The 12,427-nt window shown below is 44.3% G+C and overlaps 1 protein-coding gene and 1 long non-coding RNA gene across 6 annotated transcripts in view; one reads left to right on the top strand and one right to left on the bottom strand.

Annotated features, from left to right (window-relative positions):
• Positions 1-7,043, bottom strand: part of LOC127034373 (uncharacterized) — a 123,790-nt gene extending 116,747 nt beyond the window's left edge. For all 5 annotated transcript variants that reach the window (XR_007769369.1, XR_007769370.1, XR_007769367.1 and 2 more), the window contains exon 1: positions 6,986-7,043. This is a non-coding gene — a long non-coding RNA (uncharacterized LOC127034373). The remainder of the gene's footprint in view (positions 1-6,985) is intronic.
• A 231-nt stretch (positions 7,044-7,274) lies between these two features.
• CBLN1 (cerebellin 1 precursor) lies at positions 7,275-12,086 on the top strand. The gene is made up of 3 exons (XM_050923136.1): positions 7,275-7,853; positions 8,401-8,520; positions 10,005-12,086. The coding sequence occupies exons 1-3, from the start codon at positions 7,596-7,598 to the stop codon at positions 10,200-10,202; spliced, it is 576 nt and encodes a 191-aa protein (XP_050779093.1). The 5' UTR covers positions 7,275-7,595; the 3' UTR covers positions 10,203-12,086.
• Positions 12,087-12,427: the final 341 nt, after the last annotated feature.

Raw genomic sequence — 12,427 nt, 5'->3', positions numbered from 1 at the left:
AGGCAGAAATGAAGGATTAGGAGGAGATTTGCAAGGTTGAGCTGGGCTGTGGACCTGCTACTGCGGATTGATGTGAGGTTGCTGGGTCCAGCTGGACAATGGCAATATGGGACTGGAAAAGAGAGCAGATGGTATCTGAGACTGAAGTATAGCTCAGGTCAGAGGAGCCAGCTCCGCATCCGAATATTCACAGTTACTATCACACTTCCTCCAGAAAGAAGCAACAATCAGATACTTTTTTGCTGGTTTGGTTGTTTTGTTTCTGTACCATGCTCTTGTGAGTGCATTCATTTAGGTACTTATATGGCCCACACACCAAAGTAGTATTTGAATGCTCAATGCAAAAAGCATAGTACATGACATGTCTCCTTCCCACCTAGCCTTACTCAGTCCTGCTCCCACCTCTCTGCACTGAGTGAAGCAGAAGAAAAGTAAAGTGGCAACACTCCTCAGCAAGAACAGCAGCCTCTGGGGAGGGAGGATGCACAGGGAAATGTCACTCACCACCTTTGGCACAGCGTGACAGGCTTCCTCAGCACGGAGGGTGACTATAAGGTTTAACCCATCATTTGTAAACCAATTTGGGATCCTTCAAGACAAAACACACTAAGTTACTATATTATTATTGCATCTACTATGTGTGGGATGCATCGTGAAACACATCCAAAAATAAGGGGGAAGAACCCAGTCTAAGCTACATGAAAAAAAAATCAGTGTATATGTGATAGTAAATCTGCTAAAATAAAGCCATCATTTTAGCATATAAACACAACCCTTAAATATTGTGAGTGGGGAAAAAACCAGCAACAGCTAACACCTTCTCTCTTCTGTCACTAGACATCTCAATGTAATTTGTGCAGTAATTTTTTTAAATGTTTATTTTTTGAGTGAAACCATGTCCTGAATAGCTGTAGCTATACGAATTACAAAACACACTGCTCTTAGTTCACAATTTGTTGGCAACTTGTTTCTTTATATCATTAACATTTAATTACAAGTTTGATTTATTACTAATTTTCTGTTTATTGAGTTAGTTTTTGTAACAGTGCACTTCCGTTTTCACGAGGCACTATGACAATGGAAATGTGTTTAAACCACCGGGTTCAATGGCATCGTTGACTTATGAAGTTGTTTGTATTTAAAGGGTGACATGCTAACATCGCAGCTAAGTTATGCATGAAGTCTCAAGTTATCAGTAAACCCAGCAGAGACCCAGTCACGAGACAGACCAGCTGATAAGGTGAGCTTTCATCCCAATATTGGAAAAATATTTTAAGAGCTAGACACCTAGTTGTTACAGGTAGCAAATTCAGTCCATGTAACTAGCTATGCTTGGTGGTTTATTTGTGAAGGGAAGGATTTTCAAAGCATTCAGAGATGACCTACTTTGTTCCCACTGAAGTAAACGAAAGTGTGTTTAACATCCACCCAGAAATGTGGTAAGTAAGAAATTAGAAGTGAAACATGGTATATTTTAAACAGCCAATAAAAAGTAGCACCAGCCATTACTTCCAATTCTTTTTGAATAGCATTACTTTTACAAACAAAAAACAGCCAACGTTGAGCCCAGTGTTACTTAGATTTGGATCGTTTTATACTGAAATATCTCCTGTAGTATTATAATAGTGGCCACCATTTTACTCAGGACTGCATCAGAAGTTTTCCTTCTAACCTCCTGTTTCCAATTGCTCATAACTTTCTGCAACTTTCACCTTTAAGAATGAAATTTTCCATGCAGGAATTTTGCATAAAGGTGAATTTTTCTTCCAAAGTCTTACCAAAAAATTGTTCAGACATTTCTGAACATGAAGAGAATGATTTTTTTTAAAGTGTTAAATTAATTTGACGTGTTTTTCAACCAAACTGGCTGAGGTTTGAAAAACAAGTGTGGAAATGTCCCTCAACATGAAGCAGCACAAGACTGTTCTGGAGGAAACGGGTTTTGATTTGACCAAATCATATGTTGAAACTCAGGTTTTGAACATACCTATATGATAACTTTGGCCATGTTCTTTAGGTGCATACCTAAGATAGGATGTGCGATGCATGAGCTATGCATATTGCTGGCCAGATGCTAAGCCCAGTTATTGCACCTTTGTGCCAAATTATCAGCCTGGCCTAAGGCAACCACCTTTTGGCGTCTGTGCCTGTCTCTGTGCACCAGCCTGGTTAGGCTGACCTGCTGCACAGTGAGCATCTGTGGCCTTACATATTCTACAAGGCATGGAATGTTGAAGATAATTTCTGCTTGATAGGGCCCTAACAGTTCATCTGCCCCTGCTGTCTACTCTCCTGCCGAAGTCAATCTGTTCTCTGAGAGATCATAATTGCTCACTGTGGAAGCGAACATGACACCAGAATTATCATAGCTTCATGCAAACATCTCTGATAACAAAAAATGAGGGAATCTTATAGACCGCAGTGTGGATCAGCAAGAGAATTTTGCTCTAAATTGAATTCTTACATTTCTAAAATTTTGTATAAAAACACCCAACAGATGCTCTGGGTGAAAAAACTGTTTCTATGGATAGTTACGGATCCCAAATCATAGACTGAGATTTATCAAACCTTACAGAAGAATTGCTTTTTGTTATTTATCCTTTGTAACACAGCAGCAAACAAACTGAATTTCATACAAATTATCCAGTTCTGGGCAAAAATCTTGTGGTCCTTACTCAAGAAAGACCAAATTGGGAAGTAAATATTCTTTGAAAAGAATATCACTCATAGCTAAACTGTTGATAAACTCAGTTTGAAGGCAAAAATAAGGTTCATCATGGACGTCTGTGTTTGTTTGGGGGGGAAAAAACCCCACAAATTTGACCTCTTGTGGGCCATCTCTGTAGCAAAGCTAAAGTTGAATATCTATGGAGAGTGAACTACCTTCTCAGCCACTAAAGTTGATCCTTCTAGATCAGGATTTAGGCTCTGTGAGGAAGAGAAGCTTGCATTGCTGCTGTTCATGATTAACCTGCCTTGCAGGTAGACCAAATTTTTGTTTCTAGAGATATCAGTCTAATACCTTTGATGAGCATTAAACTCGCTACTAAAGAGTCAAACATGGTATTTTTTGGCCTTTTATATTCTTACTGAATAAAATAAACAAGCCACTCGGTGTGAGTGGTACAGTGATTGCTCCTGAAGTGGTTCTTCAGAAACTCAAGAGGATCATTCAGTTTCAAAATATATTTTTCCAAATGATTTTCAAAGTGTTTTAAAACTGAGGGATGGGAAGGGTGGGGGAATTGTAGATGTTCTACAGACTTGAAACCAGCAGCAGCTCCTCCAAAACCTGCTCCTGGGTAGATACCATACACACAACATGCTTTTACCTTGTTCTCGAAAGCATGATTTTTAAAAGACATGACTTCCCTGGAGGATACCGCAGCTTCAGTCAGTAATGGTTTGCCAATACCTTGACACCATTCCCTCCAGATACAGCTTTTGGTGCTGTAGATCTTCAAATGACATACGAGGGCAATGGCCATTGTAGTTTTGCAGGCAGATGAATTAATCTGTTTCCTGAATCTCTGTAAACTTCTGTATTTGCAAGTATTCACAGTTTCGATATCTTACTCAACACTAATTAATATGTGTCTTTACATCTCATTGCTTACATTCTTCCTGCTGATCCTTCTTCTTTCATACTCAGAGCCAGAGTCCTCTGTCCATACACAGATTTTCAATATAGCTACCAAGTTTTGGGCAACGCCGTTTAACATTTTATGCAAATTATGTAATGAACTAATTTGCAAATAACCAAAGCTGCTTCTTAAGAAATTGTGTGGCTATAGTGCTCGTGGAAGGTATCAGACCAACAGACCTGTGCATGATGCAGCTGCAATGCAAATTTCCCACACACACTTGCCTCAACCATGAATTTGGAGGAGAGGATTTAGCTAAGAGTAACAGGGGTCATTTACTTTCCATGCCCTGTGCAGTTCTTGGCCATCTGCTAATTAATTCAAAGCTTGATGGTGAATTTGTGATGTGGGACCAGGAATGGAGACCCACCAAACTCATCTCATAAGGGCCACCAGACATCCTTTAGATGGAAACAACTTGTAATCCCTTCTGATCTGGGCTGGACTCAAATTGGTGAGCCACAAATGAATGGCTTTGTAGTTCACTGGTAATGACCTGAGGCATCCAGTCCCCCAAGAAGTGCTAAATTAAGAGGGAGACCTATAGATAGATGTTACATTAAAAGAAGAAAAGTTGAGAAACATTAACGTTACAAAGTTAGAACGTTAAGGTTATCCACCAAATCTTAATTTGCATCTTTGACATTTCACCAGCAATCTAGGAAGGTGAGACAAGGCATGAGTGTCCTATGAAATGGAAGATGCTTGGCTCTGTTTCAGTTGATGCCAATAGGTGAGTTACAATTCCTTTGCTTCAAGCATGCTGCTTTCTTAAAGAAAAAAAATTGGCTTCCCAACTTCCAATCCCAGTCAAGAGGGTCAACAATACTGGCAATATATTTAAATTAAAAAAAAAAACCCAACAACCTATAAATCACTTCCTTGAGGGCTTCCCCAAAAACATAGGCTGGCATGTAAAACTTAACATTGTTTCTGGCTCCTTTATTCTATTTTCTGTCTTCAAGGGGGTATGCTTGGGGTTTTGTGTTTTGTCTCCACTCCATTTGACTATTCTTTTTTTGACGCCTTTCCGTTTTATTCCCTTGAGCCAACATTTTGGAGGATGCCATACCGTTTCTCTTCCCACTTTCTGTAAAAGAGTTTGGGGTACTTTGGTGCGCCCTGCAGTATGATGCTATAGGTTGTCATCTGTGTCCCTTACCCTTAAACCAAGCCCTATTTCAACCTTAGGCCTCAATACTGTAAGTAAAGTTATACATATGTAAGTACTGACATTAGCACCAACAGAGCTAGTCGTGTGAGTAAAACTGTGTGTGTTTACAGGATCTGATCTTTATAAAATAAGACTTCACAATTATGGCCTCAAAAATGAAGTGATTTAAAATCAGTAGTTACAGAAACTCATAATGACCTGCATGGAGGCTTTTTTTTTGGGGGGGGGGGGTGGGGGCGGGAGACAATGGCATCAAATATTACAAGAGCACAGCTGAGTTTTGCTATGAAATTCCACTCAAGATTTTACCTGGGAATATCAAATCAGTTTTGAAAACAGATCTGATAGTATGGTCAGACGAGTAAAGAATTTTCTTTGGTCTGATTGTTCACTTCAAATACTTCATCAGTGAATGCTTTTCTTTTGCAGTTTCAGATTGCAATGTTATGCTATCCCATCCAAAATGGATAGTGGTAACATACCCAGCTAGAGCAAGCAACGTTTGATATTACTGAATAGTACTAAATGTATGCTCCACATTAGTGCTACTCCAAGGCGTAGGGAATTGGAACATCCAAAAGCAACAACACAGATGCCACTGCAACTCTCCTTAAGATCCATTTCCTGAGCAGTACAATACATTGAAAATCCTGGAAGCCTAAATATATGCTTTTAAAGTTTCTTGTTTAGTAAGGCTCAACTGAGATACTGCATCTGTAGATAATAAAATCCTGTTCATTTCCCACAATTTTTACATGAGAGTTGACACTAAAAAAATGAAGTGAGCTAAGAACTGGGTCTCCTTGGATCTCAGCCCTTTGCTCTGATCACTACAAAGAAGATCTTTAAAAAAAGGCCAAATTTCAACCACAGTAAAGATGAAACTGAAGTTGATACTCTTTCTGTTCTGTTTTTTTTAATCACGTTAACTTGTTTCATTTGGCAGCACTGATCATTGCACGGCCTTTCAGGGAATGTGAAGGGACCTGGGCCCTATTAAAACTTTTGACATCTGAACAGCTAACCTTTAGAATAGCATTAAAATGCCAACTCCTTACAGCTGAGTTTGGAAAGATTTTATTTTAAACAAAACTAGGCTCCCAGCTCTTATAGTCGATGGGAGGCGTCTGAGCCTCCCCTACTACATTTACCTCCCCTAGCCCAATGTCATGGGCTAAATCCTGCTTTCCTTACTTACCCGTAGTAACATAGAAGTCAGTGGACCCACTGGTGTGTCACAAAAGCACATAATCTTAAGCCCCTTATAGCACCAGTGCAGAAGTCACTCAGCTAAGAGTCATCTGCACTGGGATATAGATGAAACCTCAAGTAGGAAGACACTTTTACCTGGCAAGTAGCTGCAACTTTTCCAGTGCCTCCGTGCTTCTAGCTCCTGCCCTCGAGGGCAGGACGTGCAGTAGCAAAGGGGGAACTTACGAGAGCAAAGAGCCAAACGATCCAACCCCATAAGGGACCCCAGAAACGCTCCCTCTCTCTCCCACCCCTATCTTTACAGGAAATAAAGAAGGGGCGTCTGTAAATGCCTGCACCACCAGGCTCGACCTGGATTGCACCTTGCCTTCACCCCAGGCACACGCACCGCACCTTCCCCCTTGGCGGGCACAGCCCAATTCATCCCCGGGGCAATCCGCTGAAAACTCGGGAATTCCACTAAGGATGAATTTGGGCCACACAACCTGCAGCTGAGCTGTACCTCCCCCTCCATGCACGCTGCCTCTGCACAATCCGGAGTAACGTCACCGATTTTAGTGGCTTAATCCGGATTTACACCGCTATAAGGGAGAGCAGCATCAGGCCGCACTTGCTTCCCTCTTGCACAGACGGACTTCCGCTGACCTGCACACACACGGCCTCCCCCCGCCCACTCAATCCCTCTATCTACTCACCCCAGCCCTCGGGGCTCTCGGGCCGCAGCCGAGCTCCCCTGTCCCCTTTGTAAGCAGGCTCCCGCAGGGCCGCCCCTGCAGGCGCCACAGCGGCTCCCAACCCCCCCAGACGGGGGCGCACGTGCCACTAGGCACAAGGGGGGGTGTATCTGGACGCGGGCAGCGGGGCACTGCAGGGAGCGAGCCTGGCGGCGGAGCCCGCCCCTACCTGCCTCGCCGCCCGCTGCACGAAGTCCTGCCCCAGCTCGGCCCGCCCCTACCTGTCCCGCGCGGCCGAGGCAGGTCCGAGCTCCCCTTCCAGACTTCGGCGAGTCCCGGCTGCGGCTCCGCACCTGCCTCTCGCACCTAATAACAAAAGCCCGGGCGTCAGGTGGCAAGAGACGGACTGGCCGCCCATTGGCTGGCCCGGCGAGCGCCTGTCGCTGGTTGGCCAGGGGGCGGGCCGGGGAGCGCTGACGCCAGGCCGGGGCTGGCGGGGGGCGCGGCGCGCGGCGCCTTTGTGTTCTCGGGCAGCGGCGGGGACATTGGCCACATCCATCATTGCGGGCGGCGGGGCTGGCAGGAACTGCCGCGCTATGTCTCCGAGTGCTCCTGTGCCTGCTCAGGGGCCGCTGCCGACGCGCCGCGGGGCTTTCCACCCGGCTCTGGAATAGAGGGCGAGGGGAGCCGCCCGGGGCGGGGCAGGGCTGGCCCGAGCGCGGGGGGGCGCCGAGAGCCGAGCGGGAGGGAGCCGGGTTTGCAAACCACCCAGGACGCTGGATTTGCTGCTGGCCCGGTAGAAGGGGGCGGGGGAAGCCGGGAGAGGTGCCTGGGCTCGAAGCGGAGGCTCCGTGGCTTTTTTGAGCGCGCGGCGCGGTGCGGCGCGGCGAGATGCTGCGGCTGGAGCTCTTCCTCGGCGTGGCGTGGCTGGCCGGGCTGGCGTGCGGGCAGAACGAGACGGAGCCCATCGTGCTGGAGGGCAAGTGCCTGGTGGTGTGCGACTCCAACCCCACCTCGGACCCCACGGGCACGGCGCTGGGCATCTCGGTGCGCTCGGGCAGCGCCAAGGTGGCGTTCTCCGCCATCCGCAGCACCAACCACGAGCCCTCGGAGATGAGCAACCGGACCATGCTCATTTACTTCGACCAGGTAGCGCGGGTGGGGCGCAGGGGCGTCTGGGCGGGGGCTGCCCGGGGATCCGAGGGGCGGGTTGGGGGGGGGGGTCCGTGGGGAGAGACGGGGGGGGGGTCTGTGGGGCAGTTGTTGGCCTGGTTGAGGGAGGGGATAGACGGCAGAGTGGTGGCTTGAGGTCTGCTGTAGCCGCGTCCCGTAGCCCTGCGCCAGAGACAGGCGGGCGGGCGGGCGAATGGCAGCGTCCCGCTGTTCCCCCGGGGGAAGCAGCTCTGCAGAAATGCCCGTTAACACCCAGACGCGGAAACTTTCCAGCAGCGCAGAGGGGGGGCAGGCAGCAGAGACGGGGCTGCGACCCAGAGAGGCGCGGGCAGGGAGCCTGCGAGCCGAGCCCCCCCCCCCCCCCCCGGGGCAGCCTGTGCCCAGCTGCGAGGGGTGCAGAGGGTGGGTGAGCAGGGCAGCTCCGGATGCTGAGCCGGGAAAGCCCAGCCCGGTGCCCTAGCACACGCCCCTGCGGGTCCCTCCGCTCCCCACTGTGATGCTGATGTCCCCGTTTCCATTGCAGGTGCTAGTGAATATCGGAAGCAACTTCGACTCGGAAAGAAGCACTTTTATCTCGCCCAGGAAAGGGATTTACAGTTTTAATTTTCACGTGGTGAAGGTGTACAACAGGCAAACCATCCAGGTCAGACTCCGCTCCTCTCTGCCTTTGCTCGCTGGGCGCGTTGCTTGGGGTTAGGCGCGCCCGTGCCCAGCGCCAAAGGGCCCCAAACGTCTCTCCTCGTGCTTGAGCTAGAGCTGGTGAATTTATCCTGTGGCTCTTGGCAGCGTCAGGTGTGGAGCGTTTCATGTCAGTAACCCAAGAAAATTCAGAGGGAAGGGGAAAGTCAGGAGACTAGATAGTGTTTCTTGTATCGGGGTGGCTCTTTAGGAGCTCTCCTGTTGTGGGGTAATATACTGATCCTTTCTATCATGAGCTTGGGATGAGGCGTTTTAGACAGAAAGTGCTGAACTTTCCCTAGCAATATTTTCAAATAGAGTATCGTTAAATCTGCTCAACGCGTCTAGGGCCTTGCCGCGGACCCCTCTGACGCATTGCTTGTCCTGGGATGGCTGAGTATATACTGGTGACAGATGAACCGCCCAAAATGAGCGCTTAGTAGTACAAGCAATTCATGCTTTTCCCATTCCCGTTGCCCGTGTAACGCAGGGCCGTGAACACTGATCCCAGCACTCATCTCCAGGAAAACCTAAACATTGTTCGACTAAATGCAATTTATCTTTAACCCAAATTATGAAACTCTTTAAAAAAGAGAGATGGAAAAATTATATCATGATTATTAGGTTAAAATCAGCGTGTCTCTCTCTCTCCTTTGGCAAGGTGTATGGAACGGATTTTTTTAACATTTGGTAGTTGTACAAGGTTTAACCGGTGATGTAGAAGGCTGGGGACTGAAGCATCTAATCTTGATACCGCAGATCTATTGCTGAACCTGTGTGTATTGTATATGGTATATATACCATATGCATTTATACTGTTATATGTTACCTGCCGAGTAGCAGGTCATATAATCTAAATAGCAAATTACAGTTTATATAGGTACAGAGCAAATTATTGTGTGTATATATTTTTTATGCATGACCAGATTAGGCATGTAGTACATTATTAATATGATGTGTACAGTGCTGGTATTATTAGTGTGAGATATACAGTGCTTATTGACTCTGTAGTGGTACATTGTTTTTGCTGCCTAACAAAGGAAAACTATCTCCTGAATACACTTCAAAGCCATTGACTGTAGCTGCAGTGGCACTTCTCTTCATCCATCTTTCAATAAGTAGGGACAGACCTCTTCATACCCTTAAAGCAAAGGCATCCTATTGAAATTGTTCAAAACAGGATCAGTGTCCTATTTTATATGTGTGATGTGTTTTGATGTAGGCAGTCAATCCAAAGCAGAAATAAAAGATCCCCTTTCTTTAGAATTTGTACCCTAGCTGACATTAGACTTACATTTCATTTTTAGAAATATCTAGAGTTTCATGTGGCAGAAATAATAGAGTGACTATTTTGCTTGCTAGGTGATACTGGCAGCAGTTATGAAGCCCTGGCTGTTATCCCTGTCTGATTTTAATTTACAGAGGGCTTTGTTTTATCTTGCTCTTTAGGTGAGTTTGATGCTAAATGGGTGGCCAGTGATTTCCGCCTTTGCAGGGGACCAAGATGTGACCCGAGAAGCTGCCAGCAATGGAGTCCTGATTCAAATGGAGAAAGGAGACAGAGTTTATCTAAAACTGGAGAGAGGAAACTTGATGGGAGGCTGGAAGTATTCAACATTCTCTGGATTTCTAGTGTTCCCTCTTTAAATAACTTATCATCTGAACAGAGAGAAAGCAGCGAGTCAGAGAATTTCTTACAAATTCCCAAATTGTAGCTGGTTATGAAAAGCCTTGGACAGCAAACTTTTTAACATTCAAATATTAAAGAAGCTAAATCCTGCTTAGGTTTGTGTACATCTGCTTTGAACAAATATTTTTGTTGTTGCAGCCAACAGATAGGAGACAGTGTAATTGATCATATCTCCATTTATATTCCCCTCTTTGCACCCCAAATTAGTTAAAATCTGTGTATCACTGGTGTAATTTGCCATCATTTCCCCAGTGGTTCAGTATTTACACTATTCTTCATATTTTGTAGTTTTGTTTTTAAAACATGTTGTTCTTGACTCTTTATCTGAGTTTAACATTAAAAAAGCAAAGTATTTTTGAGTATATAGATGCCACAAAAGATTAAATGCAAATCTTGCTGTATACTGGCTGACAAAAGTTTAAAAAAAAAAGAGAGAAATTTATACATGAAGAACTATTCACAGCCAAGGCTGACCAGAGTATTTCAATATTTATATGTAATTCTGAGTGATTGTGGAATTTAAGGCTGCTAAATGTTTTGATGCTTGTTTAGCTCTTGTAAAATGTGGCCCAACTAAACTCCAGGAAGTATATTGAACTTTTACTATTATTCTGTAATATATGTGTGAATATCAAAAATTAATTTTTGCTTTAATTCAATAAAGTTTAAATGGGCTTTTATTATTCTGGCACAGAAAATACAATCTCTCAATGGAATTATTAGCCCCTTATCAGGTTAGAAAAAGTTTAATAAGCTGCAGGCACAAACACTTGTAATAGTGATGATCTGGACAATAAGTGAAGCAAAATGTAATTTTGAAGGTATCTTGGCTTGTTAAAATTTTCCCCTTTTGCAAGGGTTAGTCCTGCCTTTTTCCCCACCTCTAGCGCTGTATCCTCCATGTGTTACGCGCTATTTTAAATTGTATTAAAAGAGTTAATTTCAGCAGATCATCATCAACCAAACGCAATTTAAACTCTGTGGTTCAGATCACCCTAGTGATTAAGTACCTCAAAGATGAGAAAAATGAAAACCAAACTCAGATATTGCTGAGAAGTCGCCCACAGAATCTTAGATCTGTATTGTTTATACCATTATCTGTATTATATTCTATAAATCAAATCTCATTTTATACAGCCGTCTAAAAATCTAACAATGTATACTTCAATGCTAGTATTATTTATTTGCTAGTATTATTTTGTTTACAGTCTTTGAAAGATGTAAATGCTATAATTTTGCAGTACTCAAAGAGAATACTACTTTTATTAAAAAGGTACGTAAAGAATTTTGATTGTATCTAAACCTAATGTGAAATAAACCAGTGTAATAAACAAATGGACCTCTTTTTGACTGGAGGACTATCCAAGTCAGGTTGATTCTGTGATGAGAGGGTGCACATCTTGGATAGAATAATCAATAATATTAATGTAGGCTACGTTAAAAATATATTTCTCAAGGCCAAGCTGATATGGGCTTGGCTGCTACACAGTTCAAATCGTAGGCTTTTGTTGTTGTTGTTCAACCCTGGGTTTCAGGAAGGAATTTCATTAGCTCCTGAGGGGCGGTGAAATTAATACTAGCATAATAAGCAACAATTTATTCATATTTTTGTCTTGGTAATAGTTTCATAGAGCGGGTGGCGACTCTGTAAAACCTTCCTAAAGTCCAGGCGACTCCCTTATTTTGAGTTTGATTGTTTTTATGGAGGTCTTTAAACAACTGACAAATGTGCCTTCTCCTAGTTAGGAGAGCACGTTCGTTTATACTAGAGATTCTGCCAAGTAAAACTGAAGGGGCGGATAGATAGATTAGGCAGACAGTCAATTTTCTTTCTGAATTTGAGTGAGATATCTGTAAGTCTTTTATTTTCAAATAAAACAAATCATCAACTACCTGACATCACCAGGATTTATTTTCTCTAGAGGTGCAAAGAGCTAAAAGTGTCTTTCTTCCCCCCGAAGCCGGGGTTCTGGTACCGGTGTTTATAAATTATGCACAGGCTATCGCTTCTGTACAGGTGTTACATAACAGAAAGGAAGGCCCAAGACACAGCGGTCTAGACCGATCGATTGGACGTTAGAAATTGCATGGATAAGATTTGGCTGGAATAGGTGCAGATATCTGTTCGATTGTCTGGGATGTTGCTCCGTTCTGATGCGATTATCCACTTTACAGACTAGTT

Source organism: Gopherus flavomarginatus, chromosome 14 (genome assembly GCF_025201925.1).
Source record: "Gopherus flavomarginatus isolate rGopFla2 chromosome 14, rGopFla2.mat.asm, whole genome shotgun sequence".
Taxonomy (NCBI): Eukaryota; Metazoa; Chordata; order Testudines; family Testudinidae; genus Gopherus; species Gopherus flavomarginatus.
The sequence above is the reverse complement of the archived record's forward strand: the minus strand, read 5'-3'. Positions and strand labels throughout refer to the sequence as shown.